A 26,791-nucleotide genomic window follows, 5' to 3' on the forward strand; every position below is an offset into this window, starting at 1 on the left:
TAAGTCACACTTGCTCCAGGGAGCCCATCCTGTCCTCTGCCTGTACCACTCCAACACCCCTGTCTCCATAGCCCAATCCCAAAGCCATTGATGGTGATGGATGACGGTGGTGAGACACTGAAACAGGCTGCCCAAAGAAGTGATGGCTGCCCCATCCCTGGCAGTGCTCAAGGCCAGGTTGGACACAGGGGCTTGGAGCAAGCTGCTCTAGTGGAAGGTGTCCCATCCCCTGGCAGGGGGTTGGAACTGGATGAGCTTTGAGGTCTCTTCTAGCCCAAACCACTCCATGGTTCTATGATTCCATGGAGAGAACAGAGCACTTGCAGAGTCTGACAGATCCGCACAGACTCTATAGAGTGTGAAATGAAACTAAACCCCTTCCAAATGGATCCTGACAGTAGAACCCAGTGTGGGCATGATCAGAACAGGTCAGGCTGAGTCCTTACGCTGTGGATGTGAGAGGAGACATCCTTGTTCCTGATGACCACGAGCAGCCGATCAGTGTCTGGACACTTTGCTTGGCAGAAGCTCAGGGGTTCAGTCTCCACGTGTCCTTCCTTCCTCAGCAAGGTCTGAAACAGGAACCACGTGAGCTTTGTGTGGAGAACTCCTCCACAACAGCAGTGCTGTGCTCCCAGCACACATGGGCCTGGGGACATGATAAGGGGAGCAGCACAGGGACCCCAAACAGGCACCCTGCAGTGTCTATTGGTCACAGGCACCGTGTGCTCCAGGCCAGGGCTTCAGCCAGAGGTGGAGGAAGCAGACATTGACCTTTGTCTGCACAAACCTGCTAAAGAACACCTCGAGCATCATCAGGCCTTTGTGCTGCTGCAGAGCAGCAAATCCCCCCACACAATCACCATCACCAACCCTTTAATGTGAGCTGGAGCAAAAGCCACGTCACAGGGGCATGAACTCAGCTCTGACTTGGCCTGGGGGATGTTCAAGTGATGGGACAAGAGGAACCGGCCTCAAGCTGCACCAGGGCAGGTTTGGATGGAGCTGAGGAACAATTTGTTGCCCAAAGGGTGCTCAGGCATTGGCACAGGCTGCCCAGGGCAGGGCTGCAGTCACCGTCCCTGCAAGTGTTCACACACTGTGGAGACGAGGCCTCAGTGCCATGGGTTAGTGGTGGCCTTGGCAGTGCTAGGAATGGTTGGACTGGATGAGCTTAAAGGGCTTTTCCAGCCTAAATAAATCAACCTTCCAACACCTAAAGGGGCTACAGGAAACCAGGAGAGGGGCTTTGGACAAGGGCCTGTAGGGATAGGACAAGGGGGAATGGCTTTAACCTGCCAGAGGGGAGACTGAGATGAGCTCTTAGGCAGAAGCTCTTCCCTGTGAGGGTGCTGAGGCGCTGGCACAGGGTGCCCAGAGAAGCTGTGGCTGCCCCATCCCTGGCAGTGTTCAAGGCCAGGTTGGACACAGGGGCTTGGAGCAACCTGCTCTAGTGGAAGGTGTCCCTGCCCGTGGCAGGGGTTGGAGCTGGAGGAGCTTTAAGGTCCTTTCCAACCCAAAGCAGGCTGGGATTCTGTGATTCTAATTCCTGTCATTAGGAGCCAAGATGAAATGGCAGAGGTGGAACCAAACCCCATCTATGTTGGGTTGAACATGCCCCTGCTGCCTCAGCTCCCACCCTAGAGCCACCCATCCCCATCCAACTCCGCTGTTACCTTCAATCTTGCAAAGAATGGCTCCTTGCCCGTCTCCACCAGGTAGAATGATCCATTGTGGCCACAGGCCTCCTTGGCCACGCTGCAGAGGTGGGACCGCAGCGAGCTGCACAGGTCAGTGATCATCTCCTCGAAGGTCTCCATCCTCCCGGCGAGGGATGCACAAGTCCATTCACTTGTGTCCCCCTTATACACTGGGACATCCTCTTGGCCCCATGTCCCTGCCCCAGCCGTCCTCAGCATCACCCTCCTGAACTCATCAAAGATGATGGCAATGTCCCCCTCTGTGTCCTGGAGCTTGTGGTCGTACTTGAGCTTGCTGAGGTGGAAGCCCTGGCTCGTGTTTTGGGCCCTGCTCCTCTTGTCACAGAGGGTGTCCTGCCATGGGGTGCACTGGTCCCCGTGCTGGGGACCCCCATGCCAGTCAAGCCCACTCGGCCATGTGTCCCAGGGCAGGATTGTCACCTGCAAAGGGCTCCTGCTCCGTGGGATGGGAGCTTCTGGGGCAAGAGATGTCTCAGACATCACCCGGGGACAAAAGTCTTTTGGGAAGATGCTTCTGGAGGTAGAAAAAGGTGGTTTCCCACTCCTCAGGACGTGTTTTAGCTTATCATGGAAACGGAGATACTCCATGTCCAAAGTGTGCTGTGTGATTCCCTCAAACCCCCTCCAAGTCCCCCATAGGGACCGTAACAAATGGGACTGCCCCACACAGTGTCTGTGCCTCTTCTGAGGCTCCTGGCCTTTCCTGGTGACCACCAAGTTCCTGCACTGCTTGGCAATCCCCTGCCTGTCCCTAATAGTGACATGCGGAGGGATGTGCTCGTTGCTGGTGTCCCCTGGACTGATGGTCCAGCCATGCTCAGGCCATGAGCATGGGCTCCCCTCCATGTCCAGTGAGCCCCAGTCCTCACTGCACCCCTCTGAGTGCACTGGGCTCCCAGGGGATGAGCCACAGTTAGTCCTTGTGCCTGCAGCATCCATGGATCTGCTGGAGGAAGCTCGGTCTGTAAGCAGGGACCATGAAGTCTCCTGCTTGGAGTCGCTGGAGGAAGTCTCAAAGGTTGAATCCGTGTGTGTGTCTTTGCTGGGGAGCTGCTTGGACCCCAGACCATCTGAGACACCAGCAGCATCACCCACCTCCAGGCTTTCTGCAGAGAGCACCCTTTGTGCGTGCAATGACAACACTGGGAAGGGGGGAGTGTGCATTTCGCTGTCTTCCACCTCTGTGGTGGCCTGGTGCAGCTCAGGAAGCACATCAGCTCCCTGAGGCTCCTGCTCCCCTTGGTTACACACAGACTGGAGCTCAGACAGAGCCCTCAGCAACTCTCCTGATGAAGATGATGCAGAATCGGCAAGAGAGAAGCTGCTTCCTTCTTCCAAGCCCTCAGGCAAGATGGGTTCCTTCTCGTGGCTCCCTGCTGCATCTGCTGCTTGGTCCCCAGGGCTGGTATCCATGCAGCAGGACCACGGGGCAGCATCTGAAGCTGGAGAGAGCACCCTGGGGTGCTCTCTGAGCACTGAGTGTGGCTCAGTGCTGTGCAGACCTGCTTTGTGTCCATGTGGAGAAGCAGAAGGCACCAGTCCCAGGTCACCAGGCACATCCATGGGGGAGCTCTCTGCTGGCTCTGCATGGCAGGGACCTGTGCCCTTTCCCACCTCTTCTGCACATCTGGGTTCTAAGGATCCATTCCAGCTCCCAGCAGCCACACTCACCTCTGCAGTACGTACTTGCGCACAGGACCCCTTGCGCTGGCACAGGACTGGCCTCCACTCCCTTTGCTCTAACAGGCAGTGGTGGGGATCTGTGTGTCCACCATGGGATGGAAAAGCAGGAGGGGGACCATGGGCAGATGGGGACAGCCCACTTGTGTTTCTCTGTTGCTGCTTGGGGTGCTTCTCCATGGCTGACATCCCTTCCTGCACTGAGGAGGAAGGTTCTGGTTCCAGGAAGGGATGAAGAGAGGGCTCTGGCTCCTCTAGTTTGTGAGCCACCATCACTGTGCTCCTTTTGTTGCTCCTTGAGGACTCCTTTGCCCTGAGGCACACATCATCACTGTCCCCAGCTTCAGAGCCATCTGCTAAGGCTGTGTAAGCAAAGTCCTGGCCATCACTTGCTCCTGAGGACTCCAGCACATCCGTACCGTTGGCAGAAGGGATGTTCCTCTCTTCTTCCACCAAACACTTGTTCCCTTCATGCTGTGCTTCACCAGTGCTCAGCAAAGGGAGCTCAGCATCAGCATCACCTCCAAACCCTTGGGAAAGGCCACTGCTCCCTCCCACACTGCTCTGTGATGGGGACCAGATGCTCACCACGGTGCCCTGCTCCTCTGGAGCAGCCCCAGGACCTGCTGCTCTGTCAGGAGGTGTCAGGCAGACAGAGCTGGAGTCAGGGGACAAGGCCAGTGACAGGTCCTGGCTGCTCGGTGACCCAGCTCTGCTCCCAGCAGATTTCCACCCTGCTGCACAGGGTGTACAGTTCTTGTCTGGCTGTGTCTCACCAATCAGGCTTGGGTCAGATGGTGATGGAGGCAACCACCTGCTGTCACAAGGTGACCCACCATCAGCTGCACAGCCTGTGTGTGCCAATCCAACATCCTTCACCTCTGCATCTGGGGTGGCCAAAGCCTCTTCCAGCATGTTCAGGCTTGGTGCCACCCCACCTGGAAGCCTTTGAGGGCCAGTCCCAGTTCCATCTGACAGCTTTGGCATTAATCTGCCTGGGCAAGGGGATGCTAAGGCAGGAGGGCTGGGCACAGGGACACCAGAGCCCTGTGGCCATTCTGGATGCACTGGGCTCTGCTTGTTGTTGTCATAGTCCATGCTGTCATCACTGCTTGCAGAGAATGCCAAAAAGCCAGGCTCCAGGGCTGTGCTCTCATATTCGCAGTCCTCCTTCTCTTCTTCTACCTCCTCCACCTCTTCCTCTGAACATTCAAAGAGATTCTGTGATTCCCTCCCTTCCCTCCTGGCTCCACCCGGCTTTGCAGTTGTGGGACTTGCTTCTAAGAAGAGCCAACCAGAGGTCTCTTGTGGTCCATCACTGGTGGCCCAGCCACTGTCCTCTATCTCCATACAGTGCTCAGTGTCTCCCATGCTCCCTGTGTCCTCGGGAGGGCCAGGGCCATTCCCTGACCCTGCTGTCCATCCACTCTCCTGCTGGTCTCCATGTCCATGCAGTGTGCATGGGGCATCTCTCCAAGGAGCTGAACTGGGATTTGGGGCTTGGCTGCAGGGGTTTTCCTTGCCCAGCACAGCTGGGGGCTCGCTGGTACCACTGAGCTCATCAGCAGGGCTGGGGGTGGTTGTCGCATCCTTCATCCTTCCCTCCTTGGTTGGCTTCTCCTGAAACAACACAATTCAGAGGTTAAGAAAGAAGAGGAGGTTATCAAAAGGAGCGAGAGCAGCAGATCATGGAGGGGATCCTGCCTCTCCGCTCTGCTCTTGTGAGACTCCACTTGCAGCACTGTGTGAAGTTCTGGTGTCCCCAACATAAGAAGGACATGGAGCTGTTGGAGCAAGTCCAGAGGAGGCCACAAGGATGATCAGGGACTGGAGCAGCTCCTGTATGGAGACAGGCTGAGAACATTGGGGCTGTTGAGCCTGGAGAAGAGAAGCTGCGTGGAGACCTCGGAGCAGCTTCCAGTGTCTGAAGGGGGCTACAAGGATGCTGGAGAGGGACTCTTCATCAGGGACTGGAGTCATAGGACAAGGGGTGATGGGTTCAAACTGAAACAGGGGAAGTTCAGGTTAGATCTAAGGCAGAAGCTCTTTACTGTGAGGCTGGTGATTCCCCAGCATCGGTCACTGTTAAGACTGGACTTCACAGGGTGCTGGGACATCCAGTCTAGGTCATGCTTTGTCAAGAAAGGTTGGACCAGATGACCCTTGAGGTCCCTTCCAACCTGGTATTCCATGAGTTTATGGTCTTATGCCTGTGGCAGTCATTTGGGGCAGCTAAATGCTGGTGAATGCTCCTCAGTCCTGCTTTGTGGACCTCCACCACCTGGCTCTGAGAGAGCCCATATGCACCTCTGCTCCACTCCTTTCAGAAGATCCTATTCCTATAAGCACAAAATGCATTCTGTGTCCTATAGACTCGTGTCACTCACATCCCAAGCTCTTACCTTAGTGATGGTTGGGATGTCATGCCCATGCTCCTCAGCAATGGCTGCAGGCTCTTTGTCTTTCTCATCAGCATGTTCAGGACAGCTTGTGGAGGAAGGCTCCTCCTCCCCACAGGGCAGCTCTCCTGAAGATGACACTGTGCTATCAACAACAGCAGGAGTCCCATCAGCATCAGTCCGAGAGTCTGCAGGGTGGAACTGACCCTGGTTATGTGTGGTGTGATCCAGAGAGCTGCTGGGAGTCTGGTCAGGGTCTGAGCGAGAGTCCGCAGGGCACTTCTCCAACCCAAAATAGTCCTCACCATCATCACTGAATTCAAGGAAGTCCCAAGTGGTGTTTATTGAGACGTACTTCTTGGGGTCGCTGTGCTCCACCACCACCCTCGTGCTGCTCAGCAGTCTGGGTTTGCTGTAGAAGAGAGCCACCCACATGTGGAGTATCAGCTTCAGCTCCTGCACATCATCAGGGAGACGAGAATCCCAGGGCCTGCAAAGAAAGCAAACACAGCCTGAAACATCTTCATCCTCCCTCCAGGTGACTGGCGCAAGGCATCTCCTGGTTCCCCACAGTGCTAAGCCCCAGAGATGCCCATCTGCAGTCATGGATCACTCAATGCAGTTATTCTGGCTTATTAGAATAAAGAGAAACTCACAGCTGCAAAGTAGGACTTGCGCTCATGGCATTAGATATCAATTCTAGCTCCAGAGCCATGCGAACCACAGACTGGTTTGTGTTGGAAGGGAGCTTGAAGTTCATCCAGGTCCAACCCCTACCACAGGCAGGGACACCTTCCACTAGAGCAGCTTGCTCCAAGCCCCTGTGTCCAACCTGGCCTTGAACACTGCCAGGGATGGGGCAGCCACAGCTTCTCTGGGCACCCTGTGCCAGCGCCTCAGCACCCTCACAGGGAAGAGCTTCTGCCTAAGAGCTCATCTCAGTCTCCCCTCTGGCAGGTTAAAGCCATTCCCCCTTGGCCTGTCCCTACAGGCCCTTGTCCAAAGCCCCTCTCCAGGTTTCCTGCAGCCCCTTTAGGCACTGGAGCTGCTCTAAGGTCTCCCCTTCAGGAGCCTTCTCTTCTCCAGGCTGACCCAGCCCAGCTCTCTCAGCCTGGCTCCAGAGCAGAGCTGCTCCAGCCCTCGCAGCATCTCCATGGCCTCCTCTGCACTCGCTCCAACAGCTCCACGTCCCTCTTGTGCTGCTGCCCCAGAGCTGGATCAGGGCTGCAGGGGGGGTCTCCCCAGAGCACAGCAGAGGGGCAGGATCCCCTCCCTGAGCTGCTGCTCACGCTCTGGGGGTGCAGCCCAGCACACGGGGGGGTTCTGGGCTCAAGTGCACACTGAAGCCGGGTCATGGGGAGCTTCTCTTCAACCAACACCCCCAAGTCCTTCTCCTCAGGGAAGACACCAGCTTTAACACAGCAAAACTGGGCTTTTTAGCATGGGGAAGAAGGCAATGATCATGCTGAGCAAATAGAAAGCAAAGAAAGCCCCTTCCAAAAGCACTCCAGCAGGAGCCATCCCCTGCAGATGGCCTTCCAGAGCAACTTACCCATGCAAAGCACGGATGACTGTCTTCTCCAGGGCATCATTGGTGTATCTGCTGTCCAAGTGGAAAAGATACGGTGGATCCCAGTGGCATGTCACCATTATGGACTCATCACACATATTCACTGTGTGGCTCTTGGCAAAGTCTTCCTTCACCCTGGGACTGCTCCTGTTCCTCATGGCCATGGCTTGTGGGTGGCTGCTGCTCTGCTGGTGCCTGAAGGGCAGTACCTTCCCGATCAGGGGCCTTGCTTGATGGCTCCTGGTGGATGCAGGTGCAAGGTTGGAGGTACCTTTGGGATTCACGTGTTTCTTTGAGTACTCAGGCATCTGTGATGCGTATGAGTGCTCAGCAGAGATTAAGGTGTTATTGTTCACCTTCTTCACCTTTTTCACCTTGGCAGCCTTTGGAGTCTTTTTTGGAGGCAACGCATAGGGTTTTGCTGGCCTGGGCCTCAATCTGTTATTCATACAGGAAACCTTAGAGTTTTTCTCCCTGGGACTAGAGGCCAAGTCATTTAAGACTTTGTTTTTCGCAGGAGAATGCTTCTGGTTTGGCACCAATTTGCTATACGAAGTGTCTTCCTCTGCGGGTCTTTTCACCCTGTGGTATTCATGATCGGAAGCAACACATGAGGATTTGTGCTGGTGGTGGCTTTGCTGCTCCTCTGGAGAGGCACTGGAGTGGCTGCAGGACTCAGTTGTCACCCTGTTGTCTGCTGGGATAAACAAAGGACTACAGGAACCCAGAGCCAGGTCAGCCAGCAAGTTCAAGGCATGGGGCTCGTACTTGTTCCCCTTTGGGTTGAGACCAGGATCACCAAGTCCATCTGGGCAAACCTCATCCATTGCGCTGTCATCTCCACGCTGTTGGGAAGGAGCATCTCTTGGGAGGCCAGAGGGTGGCTCCTGGTGCTCTGAGTAAGGAAAACAGAGATTAAACGAAGGCCACATAGGTGTTCAAACAGCTTTCAGTTTGACAGGAAAAGTGTGTCTCCAATGTGGAATTTATACACTTAAACCAAACCCCATCTCCATGGACATGGCTACTACAGAATGATCCAGAGCTGGGAATCTCAGTGATTTCAGGAAGGGGGTTTATTCTCAGAACTAACAGGCATGGGATCCAAAGGGAACAAAATGTCCCTTGGCCTCTGCACACAGGGTTGTTTGGCCACTTAAATACAACCTGAGCTATTTCAGGTGTTTCCTTCATCCTTTTTATTTTGCTTTACATTTTGATCTAGTTTGAGTTATTTGGAGTCTTCCCTCCTGACCCTTGGGCTGTGCTTTCAACACTCCATTACAAAACCCACCCTAAACCTCTGAAACACAGAGAAAACCCCTGTGCCCGCATGCTTCCCACTGCACACCCTACCTAGAGCATAACCTGCTCTTGAGCTGAACCTCAGAGCACACACTGAAACCCTTTTTCACAAGTCCAGCTTCATTAACTGCAACCAAGCAGCCTAGTGCTGGCACTCTCCACCCACAGCCTTGGCCTCCCTGTGTGTTATGATCCAAAGGCAGTCACAGCACAGCACATAAGTGTTCATATAGTTTTCACCATGGCTCCTAGGCCCATGTTCATAAAACCAGTATGAAGACATTAAATAAGATTCATGTCTTCTACTAAAAAACACCTCAGAAACATCTCCCTTCAAGTAAAACCTTATTGAATCACATCTGTGTTAAAGTCCTACGTGTTACATTGCATTTCCTTGAGAACTGCATATCCGTATCTGCATATTCAATATCTGAAGGGGGCTACAAGTATGCTGGAGAGGGACTCTTCACTGGGGACTGTAGCAATAGGACAAGGGGTGATGGCTTCAAACTGAAACAGGGGAAGTTCAGGTTGGAGATAAGGCAGAAGCTCTTCCCTGTGAGGGTGCTGAGGCACTGGCACAGGATGCCCAGAGAAGCTGTGGCTGCCCCATCCCTGGCAGTGTTCAAGGCCAGGTTGGACACAGGGGCTTGGAGCAACCTGCTCTAGTGGAAGGTGTCCCTGCCCATGGCAGGGGTTGGAACTGGATGAGCTTTATAGTCCCTTCCAACAAAAACCTGTGATTCTGTGAGGGGCAGTGTTTGATACACACACACTGATGAAAAATGCCACATGTCAGAAATACATGGCAATAAAAGACCAAGAAGAAAGGATAAACTGAGCTGAGGTGCCTGAACCTGTCTTCAAAGTCTCCAGGAAGAGGAAGAAGACCAGAAACAGCTGAAAAAAAGACATCAAAGTGTGAGAAAACACAACAAAGTAAGAGAAAATGACTCTCCTGATCCATCATTTGTCTTGGCACCATAATACTGGTTCCCAGTCTCACTTGTAGGCTCCCAGCCAGCACCTGCAGATACCACACTGAGGTGTTGTCCACTCAGGGCTGCCTCTTAAATATGCTGCAGGCTGCAAAGGCCATGACAGTTCCACTCCTTATCCCAGCAGTTTGCCAGGGATGCAAACTGAAGGAATAGGAAAGGACTCACAAGAGCCCCCGTCTGGTTTGTCCATCCTGGAACAAGGATTTTCACCATCACCTTTGTGTTTTATACTGGGCAGTTGCTTTATCCACTCAGTTTATACAACTGGGTGCCTGCAGGCTGGGAGGCAGCAGCACTCAGACCCAATCCAGACCTCTAAAGCCCTTTGGCTGCTGCCAATGTGCTTTTATGATCATCTGCCTGTGAAGTTTGACGGCTCAGCTTTTAAAGGCAAGATTTCCATAGGGAACAGCACTCTTACCACTTCCTGCTTGCTTCTTGGCTTTAGGTTTCAAGGAGCTTTCAGCCACAGATTTTAATATCTGCCTTTTCACTGGCTTTGTGGTGCTCTCAGCAACAGGAACCTTCTTCACGTTTGGCTTCTTCAGTAGCCTTGGTCTCTTGATTTCCAAGGCAGGTGCATCAGGAGCTGGGGCTTCCTTCTGAACAGCTCCAGACTGTGTTTGCTGCATGAATTCTGCAGACAGGACCTCTGCACCTGGAAAAGGGAGAGCATCACCTTTGGTTTGAGACATATTGCACTAAAAAGGAGTCATTGCAAAATACCAAGTTAAGGAATATGAGTAAAGTATAAGGAATCACAAGGAAAAGCTGAGGGGTGATAGGCACAAGTTACTACTGGGAGATTCCAGCTGGACACAAGAGGGGAATGTTTCACCATGGGAAGAACAACCAGCCATTGGAATCATCTCCCCAAAGAACTGGATTCCTCAGTGTTGGACACATAAGATTTGGGTGGACAGGATGCTGGGGCATCTAGTCTAGATAATGCTTTGTCTAGAAAGGTTGGACCAGGTGATCCCTGAGGTCCTTTCCCACCTGGCATTCCATGGTTCTATGAATGTGGAATGCTTTAGAAGGGATTGGCAGCAGCAGAGTAGTGTTCCACGACTTGATTTATGCATCTGAGCTGAGTAACAAATGGGTCTGTTACTGATGGGAGTGATCAGTGAGCAGTTATTAAAAGTTAAGCATCGCTTCTTAAGCTCATTAAAAACTTGTTTTCCTGACCTGGAATAGGTGTTCTACAGGGATAAAATCACCCTAATTCCTGCCTGGCACAGGAAGCAGCCTGAGGGCACTTATTTACCTCTCCAAGAAGCACAAGTACCTCAGCAATCCACCCTTGAGATCCACCAACAGATGGATCTCATCAGCAATGCCACCCTTGAGGCAAAGGTGCCCCAGGACTGAGACTCAGAGGTGACTTCATCCCACGGTGCCACCCCTGTGCTGCACAAGAGCCCATTCCCACAGCCACTGCCCTGCCTGTGCTGTGTGTAAATGGGAGGGGAGGTCACAGAGGACAGCACTAACTCTGCAGTGGTCCTTTGAATGGTTCTGGCCACGTTTCATCACCAAGATTGAGATTCATCTCAACCCACTTTGAGACTCTGTACATCAGGCAGAGGCTGGCTCAAAAGGCCAGGTTTAACTAGCCTCAGCAGTGAGACAGGAGCCTTCAGAGAACAATTCATGCATTGAGACACTTCACATGAGCAGCTCAGGCCTGATACCAGCTTTCAGCTGTAGTTGGGTGGGATCAATGTCACACTTCAATAACGCCATGCTAAATCACAAAATCATAGAATCATAGAATAGTTAGGGTTGGAAAGGACCTTGAGATCATCTAGGTCCAACCCCCTGCCCTGGGCAGGGACACCTCCCAGTAAATCATGGCAGTCAAGGCTCTGTCCAAAATGGCCTTGAACACTGCCAAGGATGGAGCATTCACAACCTCCCTGGGCAACCCATTCCAGTGCCTCACCACCCTCACAGTAAAGAATTTCTTCCTTAGATCCAATCTAAACTTCCCCTGTTTAAGTTTGAACCCGTTACCCCTTGTCCTGTCACTACAGTCCCTGATGAAGAGTCCCTCCCCAGCATCCCTGTAGGCCCCCTTCAGATACTGGAAGGCTGCTATGAGGTCTCCACGCAGCCTTCTCTTCTCCAGGCTCAACAGCCCCAATGTTCTCAGCCTGTCTCCATACGGGAGGTGCTCCAGTCCCCTGATCATCCTCGTGGCCCTCCTCTGGACTTGTTCCAACAGTTCCATGTCCTTTTTATGTTGAGGACACCAGAACTGCACACAGTGCTGCAAGTGGGGTCTCACGAGAGCAGAGTAGAGGGGCAGGATCACCTCCTTCAACCTGCTGGTCACGCTCCTCTTGATGCAGCCCAGGATACGGTTGCTTTCTGGGCTGCGAGCGCACACTGAAGCCGCCTCATGTTCATTTTTTCATCGACCAACACCCCCAAGTCCTTCTCTGCAGGGCTGCTCTGAATCTCTTCTCTGCCCAACCTGTAGCTGTGCCTGGGATTGCTCCGACCCAGGTGTAGGACCTTGCACTTGTCATGGTTAAACTTCATAAGGTTGGCATCAGCCCACCTCACAAGTGTGTCAAGGTCCCTCTGGATGGCATCCCTTCCCTCCATCGTATCAACCGAACCACACAGCTTGGTGTCATCGGCAAACTTGCTGAGGGCGCACTCAATCCCACTGTCCATGTCACCCACAAAGATGTTGAACAAGACCGGTCCCAACACCCATCCCTGAGGGACACCACTCGTTACCGGTCTCCAGCCGGACATTGAGCCATTGACCACAACTCTTTGCGTGCGGCCATCCAGCCAGTTCTTTATCCACCGAGTGGTCCACCCATCAAATTGATGTCTCTCCAATTTAGAGACAAGGATGTCACATGGGACAGTGTTGAACACTTTGCACAAATCCAGGTAGATGACATCAACTGCTCTGCCCCTGTCCATCAGTTTCGTAGCCCCATCATAGAAGGCCACCACATTGGTCGGGCAGGATTTCCCCTTAGTGAAGCCATGCTGGCTGTCACCAACCACCTCCTTGTTTTTCATGTGCCTTAGCATGCCTTCCAGGAGAATCTGCTCCAAGAGTTTGCCAGGCACAGAGGTGAGACTGACTGGTCTGTAATTCCCCGGGTCATCCATTTTCCCCTTCTTGAAAATGGGGGTTATATTTCCCTTTTTCCAGTTGTCGGGAACTTCACCTCACTGCCATGATTTTTCAAATATGATGTCCAGTGGCTCAGCAACTTCATTCGCCAGCTCCTTCAGGATCCGTGGATGGATTTCGTCAGGTCCCGTGGACTTGTGTACGTTTAGGTTTTTAAGATGGTCTCGAACCAGATCCTCTCCTACAGTGGGCCTAGGGTCTTCATTCTCACAGTTCCTGTGTTCGCCTTCCAAGACTTGGGTGGTGCGGTCAGAGACTTTACCAATGAAGACTGAGGCAAAGAAGTCATTAACAACCTCAGCCTTCTCCAAATCCTGGGTAGCCAGTTCTCCTGATATCTTCCAAAGGGGGCCTACGTTGTCCCTAGTCTGTCTTTTACTCGCTACGTACCTATAGAATCCCTTCCTATTATCCTTAACATCCCTAGCCAAGTTCAATTCTAACTGGGCCTTAGCCTTGCTCACCTGGTCCCTAGCTTCCCGGACAGCATCCCAGTATTCTTCCCAGGCCGCCTGTCCCTGCTTCCACCTTCTATAAGCCTCTTTTTTCCTTTGAATTTTCCTGAGCAGCTCCTTATCCATTCAAGGAGGTCTCCTGGCCCTCTTGCTGCACTTCCTTCTAGTTGGGATGCAACACTCCTGAGCTATCATGGTCGAGATGGTTTTGTTCAGGATGAGGTAGGCCCAAATGCAGTTTAGTTCTGTTGAATTCAGATTGAGCTACAGCAAAATAAACCACTTTGAGCCTCAGTTTGGGTGTGGAAATTGTACTGCTTCGTTTTCATAGAATCATAGAATCCCAGACTGGTTTAGGTTGGAAGGGACCTTAAAGCTCCTCCAGTTCCAACCCCTGCCACAGGCAGGGACACCTTCCACTAGAGCAGCTTGCTCCAAGCCCCTGTGTCCAACCTGGCCTTGAACACTGCCAGGGATGGGGCAGCCACAGCTTCTCTGGGCACCCTGGGCCAGCGCCTCAGCACCCTCACAGGGAAGAGCTTCTGCCTAAGAGCTCATCTCAGTCTCCCCTCTGACAGGTTAAAGCCATTCCCCTTGTTCTGTCCCTACAGGCCCTTGTCCAAAGCCCCTCTCCAGGCTTCCTGTAGCCCCTTCAGGCACTGGAGCTGCTCTGAGGTCTCCCCTTAAGGAGCCTTCTCTTCTCCAGGCTGAACAAGCCCAGCTCTCTCAGCCTCTGTTAATAGCAGAGATGGGCTCAGGAGGCATCTGCTTGCTCTGGGCACCTGAGGGGGCTGGGAAGGGGTCATGACTCCTAGTGAACCCTGAGCATCCCAGCTTCTGGAAAAGCAGGAGGAAGTTAGTCCCCTTTATATAGCACTTACCTCTTTTCCTTCTCTGTGGCAACTGCAAGCTGGCTAATCTTGTGGGCTCATCAGACTTGTCCGCAGATCCTGGCTTCTTAGGAGAAGATAAAGCAAGGTTGATATTATTGGTTGCTTTCCTATTCCTGCTGCTATCCCATATTTGCTTCTTTGGTGGTGGTAATTCATCCCTGGCGCTGTTTGCAACCTCTCTCTCGGGTTTCTTCCCGCTCCTCTGCACCGAGAGATTGCTGGTTAAGTTAACACCTTCTGCAGGATCTTCACCATCCTGGTCCAGCCGCAGGGTGGGATTTGGGTCTTCACTTCTGACTTCTATTTCTCCTGCTGTGTTGAAGGCAATCAGGTCTGGTGGCAGAGCTGAAGACAAGTCTGGTTTATCAGCAGCCTCTGAATCACAGCAAAGAGACTGAGCAGCACCAGGCAAACACCCTAAAGCAGTTGTCAATGGCAGAGTGTAGCTGCTGGAATCAGAGAGGTAACTCTGCAGCTGGGAGAAGGATTCCTCTGAGCACTTCTTGAGGGGATTTGTACATTCATCCTCAGTTGGTGAGAGGTCAGAAGAAAAGGGAACTTCCCTGCTTTGGCCAGAGGTGGACCCTGTATTTTGGTCAAGCTTTGCATACTCCTGGAAGTGGTGTTTGATCCATGTGCTGGGACTGACTGTGTCCTGCCCTGAAGAACTGGTGGCTTTCTGTAAGGCATAGTGGAGCCCAGGCAAAACAGAGGCTACTTTTAGTGAGATGTCACTCTGCTTCCTTTCACCTCTTGGCTGGTGCTTTGCAGCTATGGAAGGAAAAGAAAAGCATTTTATTCATTTTAAAACCAGGATTCAATTCCCAAAATCACTTCCCTGTTACATGCAAAGAGAACATGAAAGCTATGAACAAGCCCCAGGAGCCAACCTACAAAAAGCTAACCTAAGGGTGATGGCCTGGTTTGAGGAATGCTTCTAACTGCTGAAGGTAGAAAAGAATTTCAGATGGAATTCAGAAGTGGATTAAACTAAGATTAAAGGCTGCTGTTGTATCAGTTAGCTTCATTTTGCAGGGAGATCACACACATAGTGGTCTAATTCCCTTCATTCCAGCAATTCTCACTGAATCCAACATTTAAGGCACTCAGAGCTCTCAAAACACAGGGGTCTGTTGGGGTTTTAAACCTGTTTCAGTTGAGGGCTGCCCATCAAGGGTGTTTAGGCCAGTACTGTTTTCAGATCACTTGTGTTGTTTATGTCCCTGTCCAGATGCTGCTTCCAGCAGCTCCATCTCTACCTGCTGTCAGCATGGGATAACCCACTTCACATGACACCACATTAGTGCTGTGGAGTGGGATGTGGAATATGGAATTCCCAAGCAGACCTGGAGACCGGATAAATAAAGAACATGAACCCCTGGGTGATCTTCTAAAACTGGAGGACTGATGCTACTGAAAGCTATTGGTGTTTTGCACTTCAGGAGGACTAAAGCCTATCATTAAAGTGTAGCTCCCAACAGGGATGAACAAGAAGTCCCAAGGCTCTAGGGTATCCCCCCTCTCAGGTGTCACCATGAAGTAGGCTCTGCTTGGCACAGCAGGGTCCCCTTGGTGTCCAGAAGTGCCTGTGATGTGCAGAGCCTGTCAGTGGCATTCCTTTCTGCACAAGCCAGATTTATCCAGCTTCATCCACTGCAACTCAGTGGCCTGATGCTGACGCTTTGCATCCACATCCTTGGCCTATCTATGTGTTATGATCCAGCTCTGAGGTTTGTTTTGGCTGCAGGAGCAGGCTGACAGCCCCAGTGCCTTTCCCTATCCCATCTCTTCCCAGTGGGTGTTTCCCTCCCAGATGTGTGATTTTCTTTGCCTATTGGTCCTTGTTACTAGCAAGCCCAGGCAGAGCTGTGAGCCTGCTCCCAGCTTCCTGCCTCTGCTGCTGGCTCTGGAATGCTGCGGGTGCTCTGTATAGCAGGCTTGTTCTGCCCTACATACCTCCTGAGGCTGTCTGCACAGGAAGGGAACAGATTCAGAGGCTGCTCATTTTGAAACAGTAAACATTATTCATGCTCTGAGTCTGAACTGAGTGAGTTGGGGCTGTTCAGCTGGAGAAGAGAAGCTGTGTGGAGGCCTCAGAGCAGCTTCCAGTGTCTGAAGGGGGCTACAAGAATGCTGGAGAGGGACTCTTCATCAGGGACTGGAGTCATAGGACAAGGGGTGATGGGTTCAAACTGAAACAGGGAAAGTTCAGGTTGGAGATAAGGCAGAAGTTCTTAACTGTGAGGGTGCTGAGGAGCTGGCACAGGGTGCCCAGAGAAGCTGTGGCTGCCCCAACCCTGGCAGTGTTCAAGGCCAGGTTGGACACAGGGGCTTGGAGCAACCTGCTCTAGTGGAAGCTGGTGAGGATCCCACATCCAAAACCCAGTGTCTGAAGCCAGCAAAGGGAACTCCCTACCTTTCAGTCCTATTGACTGGGAGGAGGTGAACAGGAACAGGGCCAGGAGGCTGCCAGGCTCCTTGGAGTCAAATCCTATGGCAGAAAGCAAGAGGTTTTGTTTAGACTGAGGGTACCCACCCTCTGTCCCTAAACCAGAGCAGGATGCTTAAGCACAGCTATTGGCTTCTACATTGGTCTTACCATCATCTCGTGCCAAGGTGGAGGGCGTGAGGAGAATAAGGAATCCTTGATCTTGTAAATATTTGATGATTGCCTACAATAAACACAAAGTTAAAGCAACCACTCCTTTCCTTCTTAGTACTTTCTATCACTCAACAGGACTCTCAACAAGCCTTGCTTGCTGCTGAACATGTGCCAACACTGCCAGCTTCTTCCCTGTTGAGGAGGACGCTTCTCGTTTCATGCCACTTGGATCAATTTGGATCTGTAACCAAAAGTGTTCCATTTATGTTGTTACTGAGCTCTCAAATCCCTCCCATCTGTTCCTTAATAAATAACTATGCCCAGCCAAACCAGCTGCAATTAATGGATAAGGTTAATAATTGCGGCCTCTTCAGTTCAAAAGCTCAAGGGGAATGTTTTTCCAGCAGGAGAAGCAAAGCTGGACACCAACATCTGACAAAACACAACCAAATTGTTCCAGACACGAGGCTGAGTAAAGTTCAGGCCATGCAGCTCCTTTATTATCAGTGTTCAGTTCTCGGTGCCTCACTAGAAGAGAGACATTGAGGTGCTGGAGTGGAGCCAGAGAAGGGCAACGGAGCTGGTGCAGGGCCTGGAGCACAGTGTGATGGGGAAGGGCTGAGGGACCTGGGGGGTTCAGTGTGGAGAAGAGAAGGCTCAGGGGGGACCTGATCGCTCCCTACAACTGCCTGAGAGGAGGATGGAGCCAGGAGGGGCTGGGCTCTGCTCCCAAGGAACAAGGGATGGGACAAGAGGAAACGGCCTCAAGCTGCACCAGGGCAGGTTTAGATGGAGCTGAGGAACAATTCCTGCCCCAAAGGGTGCTCAGGCATTGGAACAGGCTGCCCAGGGTAGTGCAGGAGTCACCGTCCCTGCAAGTGTTCACACACCGTGGAGACGAGGCCTCAGTGCCATGGGTTAGTGGTGGCCTTGGCAGTGCTGGGAATGGTTGGACTGGATGAGCTTAAAGGGCTTTTCCAATCTGGTTGATTCTGTGATTATGATAGACTCTGCTGAGTCTCAGAGCTGCCTGACTGCATGTCTAAAATGATACATATTGAGGCTTCTCTTGTGTTTGGGTGTTGCTTGATGCCTCATTGCAGAGCTTGGCTTGGAATGTGGTGTCCCTCCATGGGGACATCCATTTGGATCTCTTTCCTCCATGCAGACACATCTTTGCTGGACACTTACAGGAACTGAACAGCCCAATGACATCTAATGCTCTGTGAAATGCCACTGATCCCACTCAATACATTCAGACATAACAGAGGGTTGGACTAATGCCCATTTCAGCCTCATTTCTCCAGGACAAAAGAACGGCTTCGGAAGCACTGAACAACTTCAGGGTAATATTCCCTACCCAGAACAGTAGCGCCTTGCTTTGGTTGCCTTAAGGCAGCAGTGCAGAGGGGTAAGAGTCAGTACCATTCCAGCTCAATGAAATAGCTGTTTCTCACTACCAGAATGAGCTTTCAGGCAGGTAAGGAGGAAAGTCAAGTCATAAAGCAGCAGCCACCTAACACAGAGCTGACAGACATCACTCAGCGCCCAGAGCAGTACAGCTGGCCTCAGGCAATCCCACCTAGCCCCAGCACCCTTTCCCTTCCACTTGGGCGGGCACAAGACAGGGTGCCTGGCACATGCACAGGGAAAGGAGATGGAGAGCACTTTTGGGAGGGGAAGAAGGACACCCAACAGGGGCTGTGACTTTTTCCCTGCTGAAATAAGGGAAACAAATTCATCCAGTTTGACAGATATATGAGGGTGGGGAAGCTCCAGGGAAATGATGTTCCTGATGGCTTTCAAACTCAAACTGCTCACAGCCACAATGCAACCATCTCATTGGCCCTGAGGAGAAGGACTTGGGGGTGTTGGTCAATGAGAAGCTCCCTCTGACCCAGCTTCAGTGTGCACTTCGGCCCAGAACCCCCCCATGTGCTGGGCTGCACCTCCAGAGCGTGAGCAGCAGCTCAGGGATGGGATCCTGCCCCTCTGCTGTGCTCTGAGGAGCCCCTCCCTGCAGTCCTGATCCAGCTCTGGGGCAGCAGCACAAGAGGGACGTGGAGCTGTTGGAGCGAGTGCAGAGGAGGCCACGGAGATGCTGCGAGGGCTGGAGCAGCTCTGCTCTGGAGCCAGGCTGAGAGAGCTGGGCTGGGTCAGCCTGGAGAAGAGAAGGCTCCTGAAGGGGAGACCTTAGGGCAGCTCCAGTGCCTAAAGGGGCTACAGGAAACCTGGAGAGGGGCTTTGGACAAGGGTCTGTAGGGACAGGCCAAGGGGAATGGCTTTAACCTGCCAGAGGGGAGACTGAGATGAGCTCTTAGGCAGAAGCTCTTCCCTGTGAGGGTGCTGAGGTGCTGGCCCAGGGTGCCCAGAGAAGCTGTGGCTGCCCCATCCCTGGCAGTGCTCAAGGCCAGGTTGGACACAGGGGCTTGGAGCAAGCTGCTCTAGTGGAAGGTGTCCCTGCCCATGGCACGGGGTTGGAACTGGAGGAGCTTTAAGGTCCCTTCCAACACAAACCAGTCTGGGATTCTTTGCCAACCCCTCTAGTGCTTGGCAGGGTGCATGTTATAAGCCTCAGTGGCTGCAAACATGGAGTTATGCACCAGAGCATGTGATTGGCACAGATCCCAGTAAGAAAGGCACTTGGACTGTGTATTGATTAAAGTGCTTTTTATTGGTGAGAACAGATGAAAAAAGGGATAGCATAGATAAGCTCATGCCCCTTCAGATGCTGGGAACCTCAAGATGACCTATGTATGGCATTGACCTGTGCCCCAACCGGAGGTCCAACTGATGCTGCACAGTTCAGTGTTACCTGCACATGAAGGGACATTAAGATTGTCTTTGCCATCTTCTGTTTTCCTTCTGAGGTTGTTACCAATAAAAGGCTTTAATTAATACTTTAGGGAGCGAGAGTGCTTTTCTTACAGGGATGCACAACAATCACTTGCTCTGGTACGTTACGTGAGCGGAGCTCCACATCAATGGGCTCCACATCAATCACAACAGTGCAGCACAGCAACAGTTCTTCCAGGCAGTTGATGGGCTGCTGCCAGCTTGCAGTGAGGGAAGGATGTGGCCAGCAGCCAGGATTTACAACTCTGAATCTACAGGAAGCATCAGATGAGAGAGAGCAACCAACAGCAGCAAAGCCAAAGCCAACCCAACCCCAACTCCCAGCAGAGATGCAGGTGGTGTGCTCCACAGGGGTGAGGTTTATCCCTTGGATTCATCAGGAGAAGTGACAATCACACTGCGAACATGCTGGAAAAAAGCCTTATCAGATCATACATCACAAGGGAAATCGCCCATTAAAAATGGGTAACTCCAACATCTTCAGAGCTCCTGGAAGTCCCCAGGGATTCAGCAGCGTAACTGTGGGCATTAAGCTGAGGGCAAGCACTGGATATCACTTTATATCACTGGATAACACTTTATATCCAGAAAGGACTAAACTATGAGAATAACAAAGTAGGAAACTAATACTTCAAGCAGGAAAATTCATTCCATTTTGCATCAGTTCAGAATCTGTGGATAATGCCACCACATGCAGCAAGAGCTCATTGGAAAGGCCACTTTCCCCCCCGAATGTCCATGGCATAAAACACTTACCAAGTCCTTTTTCTTGAGATTTTCTATTAAATGATCAATTTTATATTGCTCCTTATTTGATATTTCTACTTCATACAGGCTGAAGTAAACACCCTGAAAGCAAACTGCAGACAAAAGAAGAGAGAATTGGATGTTGAAGTAGTGCCTCTTGCATGGTTTCTGAACAAACAAGTGCTTCTACACCAGGAAGATGCGTATGCAACTGGTGGAAGCACTGGGGTTTAGCAAGACTTCCTAAGCTGATATATGCAGTCATAGCACAGCTCGTTTCCTCTTCAGCCCATGCTTTATAGGAGATCTTTCCTATCTTATCTTTTCTCTCTCATCTCTATTTAACCAGTACTGTGTGTTTCAACAGAGACAGGGAGCCTTTCAGAGGGAAATACCTCATTCTAACGTGCTTTATTCTCCTCTGCTATGAAGCATCCTTCTTTCACACTCTGATCCTCAAGGGATGTTAACAAAAGGTATGATCTGGACCCACCGGACCCCTCTGAATTTCAGAACAGGACTCTTCTGGTCAAGTATTTCCTCTCTTTCACCAGCAGGTCTTAAGATTGTGGCTCCAAGGCACCTTTAGCAAGAGTTGCTATGGTCTCCCCCCACGTCTGTTGCCTCTTCCCAGCACTATCCAGTGTCCATCTGCACAGCCAGCTGAATGCTAACCCCCAAAACAGTAGTGCCTCCACCTGGCTCAGCAGAGCTGGCGGGAAGCAATACTGCAGCAGCCCACACTTACTTTGGTGCAAGACAGAATCATAGAATCAGCAAGGTTAGACAAGACCTTTAAGATCATCAAGCCCAACCATGAACTTGATCGTCCAAGATGACATGGAAATACACCTGGAGCTTCTGCAATTCACACCAAGAGCTCTCCATGTGCAACCTCCCCAAGAGGTGGAGTGTGATGGAGAGACATGTAGGGAGATCAGGTTAGAAGGGGTAAGTTTGTCTCCTTGCATTCTCTCTCAGTTACATCCTATTTGGTATCTTGCAGGATGGGAGCCAGCTCTCAAAACAGGGTCTCCCACCTTGTCCTGCCAAAGATGAAAGAGCTGCTTTGGGAAGAGGATTATATCACACCAGGAGACCATGTGAAGCATGAAGACATTCCGGTGCTGCCTTTGCCTTTCTCCTCACTTATTTGCAATCAGTCACACTTGAAGACAGGACCCAGCACGACATGGAGCTCTGACCCCCCTGGGCAATTCCTATGGCACAGCACAAGCAGGTTATTCACTGTGCTGGCAGGTTTTGCACTCACCTTCATTCCCAGTGTAATTTCTTTTCTTAAAGGCAGCCTCTGGTAGCTTTTTCTTCAAGTCAGACAAACCCATGACATGGTTAATGTCCAGGTTGGAAGGCCTGTGGCAATAAAGCAGCAGATGGTGAGAATGAAAGCAGAAAAGGCTCTTGGGATTAAGCATAGCAAAGAGTCCTGGTTGCCCTGTCACTGTGAAACCAGAGAGAGCAGCTCTGGAGAAGGCTGGAGGTGTTTGTGAACACCTCCAAACAGTGATACTGGTGGTTGATGATGATGACTGGCTGTCACTGGCTGTTTCAAGTTTATGCTGCTTGACTTCCGACTACTGAAGACCGTAAATATCTCTTGGATTTGGATGCTGGTTACTCCAGCAGGTGATAGGACAAGGAAGAATGGCTTTAACCTGCCAGAGGGGAGACTAGGATGGGCTCTTAGGCAGAAGCTCTTCCCTGTGAGGGTGCTGAGGCGCTGGCCCAGGGTGCCCAGAGAAGCTGTGGCTGCCCCATCCCTGGCAGTGTTCAAGGCCAGGTTGGACACAGGGGCTTGGAGCAAGCTGCTCTAGTGGAAGGTGTCCCTGCCCATGGCACGGGGTTGGAACTGGAGGAGCTTTAAGGTCCCTTCCAACACAAACCACTCTGTGACTCTGTGATTCAACACTACTTCTATCATGCTGATCTGTAAACACATCTGGCTGAGTGTACATCCACCACCAGGAAGCTTGCTTCTCACAACAAGAAAAATCCCAAGCAGGAATAATTGATTTGGAATAAACATCCCAAAGCAGTTAACAGAAAAATAAAATGACAAAATACAGCTGTTCCCAGCTGCAGTTTGGGGCCTGATCTCATGTCCTCATCCAGCTGTTGCCATGACACTGCCCAACACCACTTTCCTGACACTGATGATTGCTCCAATAATGTTGGTACAGCTCCAAGAAGATGCTGATCAATGAAGCAATGGGAAAGGAGAGATAAAGCTGGTACAGACACCCAAAGGTGTAATGCTGCACACTCAGTATTGCACTGAGAGAAAAGGGCAACTTACAGCTGGGCTGGGATCGTGGAGCTGTGCGGGGTCCTCAGGGCGATGCTGCACAGACGCTGGCCCCGAATGGAGAGCTGCCCCCTCCATGGACAATACAATGCTACAGGGAAAAGGGAGAAGGGCTCAGAGAAACCAGGACAGGAGACAAACAGATAAAGGTACATTTATAAGCCAAAACCAACCCCCAGTTGCTCTTACCTTTGTGGTTAAGCTCAGGTCTGGAGAAAAAAAGAGAGAAAGAAGAACATTTAGCAATGGGCAAAGGAAAAACCAGCCCACAAAAGCAACTGGGTGCTTTGGAACAAGTTGCTTACAGGCTCTCTATGGCCAAGACAGGCATTTCCTTTGGCTCCCTGTACTGGCAGGTGATGATGATGTAGGGGCAGATCTGCCTGGGCCGCTCTGCAGTGCTGCCACCAGACACTTCATACACGTAGTACTGGGGTGAGAAGGGAAACACGGATGAGAAGAACAAGGTGAGGAAGGACAATACTGTGTCCCCCTGCAGCCCACAAGTGAGGTGACTGCACAGTCCTGTTGCTAACTCATACCTGGCTCTGCTCAAAGGCCAGGCAGCAACTGGTCTTTGATGGTAGGTTGCTTCTGCTCATGCCAACGTGGCAGTCATAGCCGGGAGATGGGCAGGTATAACTGGTTGTGTAGTTCTCAGAGATCACCTTCACCTTTCCCTGTGCCACAGAATTTACCCAGAAAAAGAGGAATACACATAATTATTCACAGAAACTTCTTTTAAAGACCCCTAAATCCTCTTTTTCCCCCAAAGACTGTTGCTGACAGCCCCACACTCCCCACCAGTGTGCTGATGTCCTTCAAACATGAGGGCCTGACTGGATCACATTTGGCATGGCAGACAAACCTGCACTGCTCAGGAGGGCAAATGGGAGCAGTGTGCATCTGGTGCTCTCTATAGAGGGCAGGAGCCAGTGGGGAGAGAAGAAAAGGGCCACACATCAGCCCCATGGAGGAATAGAATGGGGCTGTGATCTGAGCCACTTTACAGCTCTCCCAAACTCCCAAACCTCCAAAATGCATCAGAATCCAGGGAAAAAGATGATCCTATGGGGAATTTCTGATCTCAACAGTGGAATTTGGAAGGTCCTTTGCTGCTCTTCAGGCCATCAGTCAAGCCCAGTTGAATCTCTTGCTTTCCAGCCTGACACATCCCAACAAGCTCTCAACAGAGCTGATTTTACACCCCACAACAGCCATGGGCTCCTTAAAAACTGCTTGCATTGCAGAGCAGCTTCTGAAAACCATTTCACATATAAAGACAGACTTTCAATTACCTTAATAAGCTTACAAATGACAATATAGCCTGATTTTCCATGATACCAGGGTCTTGGATGGAGACAGTCTGCATGCTTGGATACATAAACCCCTGTGAAGACAAAGCAATGTAAGACCAGGTAAATCATGCGCTCAGAAACACATCTGAACATGTGTTTCTGAACAGTTTCCACTCTACATGAAAACACATCAAGTGCAGCCTTGTCTCTTATAGGAAGGTTTAGTGAAGGGCTTACAGGGTCTGACAGCAAGTGGAGCAGGTATCCTGCTCAACTTGGAGTCATGCAAAGGCAATATGGATGTTTAAACATGAGGAACACACACTACAAAGGCACAAGAGCGGACCTGTGGCGTGGCACAGACCCTCCCAGGTCTCTTCCTTGGCTCTTTACGGCCTTCAGCATCTCAAATGCCAATGGGAACCTTCTACCCTGTGACAAGCCTATTCTGACATGGCTTATTCCCATCCCTTCCCTATGCTTATATGTGTATTTATTAGTGTGGGGTGTTGGCTCTTCACTACTGTTTTGTAGAGAAGTCCATGGGCAGAAATGGAAGCTACAAAGAGACACACCATAATATTCATCCCAGTCCATCAGGAATAAGACATACACCAGATAAATAACCAGTTCCTGCTTGGTTTTGCAATCCCTACCATTGACTGTTCAATGAGTAGGTGTCTTGGCCTGCAGAGACTTGCAGGATGAGCACTGGGAGATGTTCTCTTTCTGGCTGAAGGAATTCTTTGAGCAGCACATCCTGCGCTGCACATCTTGAGTTTCTACATCTCTGAGCAAGGAATAAGCACACACTGAAAAGGGCTTTGACATGTCACAAGCTGCTCTGCTTACTAACAGGACTATTGGCAGAAGCTCAGCAAATGGACTCCGAAGAGCAAAGCAGTGGGGAAAGCTGCCAAGAAGCCACTTTGGTGACAAGGGTTGGTATTAACAAGGGAGAAAAAGCCTGAGATTGAGAGGTGCAGACACAGTAACATTCCCTGGGGATGATCCTATCCTCAACTTGTTGAAGGGGCAGAAGGAACACACTGCTGCTTGCATGATCTGAACAAACGCAGTTTCCCATGTAAGAAACAAAGGATATTCCATGGGTCTTTGCAGTAAATACAAGGAGTTTATCTGGGCTTTGATTTTGGTTTTAAAGGAATCAATATCCCCCAGAAGAGGGAACATGTCTCTTGGTTCTGTGCAGGGAAATCTTACCTTTGGCTGGGTCACCAAGTATGGAAATGGAGCTGCTGTTCACACGCACGCCTGTCTGACACACTTCTTTTGCCTTCAAAAGAAGAAACAGCCTCTTTTACCATCTATGTCCAAAGCTAAGGGACACAGCTGCCGAAATCTGCAGCACAACAGTTGGCAAAATACATGCAAGGGGCAAAGATGCTGCAAGCCAATCACAGATCATTACAGCCCCAAAACATCTGTGGTAGAAAGGAAATTAAACCCAATGTCCATAAGTAGAACAAACAGGAAGAAAATGTGTTGTTTCAGCTACTAAATGCTTCTATTTATCAAGTGTTGTTACATAAAACCTCCATGGATGCAAAAGCTTAGAGAAATCTGGGAAAAAAAGCAGACTCAAAGTGTGCAAAGTCCAAATATATATTGACCAAAGAGGGCCAAAAGGAGCTGTTTGAACTCATTATGGGCGAGAACTAAAAGCAAACCAGGGAAGCTGTTGTCAGTCCCTTTATAAGCAATATGGGGCACTCATCACACCTAACTCCTGCCTCCTAGAAGTGTCTAGCTTAGACTAGACACTAGCTTAGGCTAGACACTAGCAAGTGTCTAGCTTAGATCAGCCCATAGGGCTTCTCCTCTGAACAACAGAGACATCCAGAGAGGAATTTGGCCCAAGCCTTTGAGATCCCTGCATTAAATGAAGTCCTCTAGAAAGCTCCCTCTTTCCCATGGGCTGTACAAGGAGCTCAGGCACAAACTGGGCTAAACTTCAAACAGCAAAAGGCTGAAAGGCTGACAGCTGGAGAAGAGAAGGCTCCTGAAGGGGAGACCTTAGAGCAGCTCCAGTGCCTGAAGGGGCTACAGGAAACCTGGAGAGGGGCTTTGGACAAGGGCCTGTAGGGACAGGCCAAGGGGAATGGCTTTAACCTGCCAGAGGGGAGACTGAGATGAGCTCTTGGGCAGAAGTTCTTCCCTGTGAGGGTGCTGAGGCGCTGGCACAGGGTGCCCAGCGAAGCTGTGGCAGCCCCAGCCCTGGAAGTGTTCAGTAGTTTAATGGAGAGATGCAAAATCAGATCCAGCACTAAAACCACCCAGGAGCTGCTTTCAGAACTTGCTCTGGACTATTTATACGGTAGTAATTGCACTGGTGAAGAGAGTACAGAGAGCCAGGACACTTCAGTCAACACATCTGCTCGGCTTTGGTGAGACTCAGCACACGTATAGGCACTTTGCATCAAACTTAAGCTGAATAAATATTCAGGTTACCTCTTCTTCATTATCAAACAGGAGAAAGGCAAAGGTCTCTTCCAGCTCCTTCTGGCTGTACCCAGCAGCTTCCTTTGCTTGGGCAAAAGCTTTGAGCTGCAGAAGACACAACAACACTTTGTTCTTGTCCATTCATACCAAAGCCAAGTGACATGAGTTCTTGGTGTGAGCACAGTGTGACCCATGCACCTCCAGTCATGGTCACTGTGGGGCAGCTGGCACCAGCCATGTGCCCACACAGCATTCCCTCCTCAAAGCATCCTCAAGTACATCCAGCCTCCCACCACCAGGCCCTCC

The 26,791-nt window shown here is 51.1% G+C and overlaps 1 protein-coding gene across 2 annotated transcripts in view; it reads right to left on the minus strand.

Annotated features, from left to right (window-relative positions):
* The window catches only part of TASOR2 (transcription activation suppressor family member 2), a 43,923-nt gene that overhangs the window by 5,286 nt on the left and 11,846 nt on the right, over nucleotides 1–26,791 (minus strand). For both annotated transcript variants that reach the window (XM_080621918.1, XM_080621917.1), the window contains exons 3-19: nucleotides 26,495–26,590; nucleotides 25,247–25,319; nucleotides 24,023–24,114; nucleotides 23,267–23,404; nucleotides 23,030–23,154; nucleotides 22,914–22,933; nucleotides 22,716–22,815; nucleotides 21,672–21,772; nucleotides 20,408–20,511; nucleotides 16,793–16,865; nucleotides 16,610–16,684; nucleotides 14,182–14,964; nucleotides 10,098–10,334; nucleotides 7,353–8,265; nucleotides 5,804–6,290; nucleotides 1,677–5,021; nucleotides 447–572 (exon numbers count right to left, since the gene is read on the minus strand). In XM_080621918.1, coding sequence (XP_080478044.1) covers nucleotides 447–572; nucleotides 1,677–5,021; nucleotides 5,804–6,290; nucleotides 7,353–8,265; nucleotides 10,098–10,334; nucleotides 14,182–14,964; nucleotides 16,610–16,684; nucleotides 16,793–16,865; nucleotides 20,408–20,511; nucleotides 21,672–21,772; nucleotides 22,716–22,815; nucleotides 22,914–22,933; nucleotides 23,030–23,154; nucleotides 23,267–23,404; nucleotides 24,023–24,114; nucleotides 25,247–25,319; nucleotides 26,495–26,590 — 6,888 coding nt within the window. The remainder of the gene's footprint in view (nucleotides 1–446; nucleotides 573–1,676; nucleotides 5,022–5,803; nucleotides 6,291–7,352; nucleotides 8,266–10,097; nucleotides 10,335–14,181; nucleotides 14,965–16,609; nucleotides 16,685–16,792; nucleotides 16,866–20,407; nucleotides 20,512–21,671; nucleotides 21,773–22,715; nucleotides 22,816–22,913; nucleotides 22,934–23,029; nucleotides 23,155–23,266; nucleotides 23,405–24,022; nucleotides 24,115–25,246; nucleotides 25,320–26,494; nucleotides 26,591–26,791) is intronic.

The sequence above is a fragment of the Psittacula echo genome (assembly GCF_963264785.1).
Source record: "Psittacula echo genome assembly, chromosome: 1".
NCBI lineage: Eukaryota > Metazoa > Chordata > Aves > Psittaciformes > Psittacidae > Psittacula > Psittacula echo.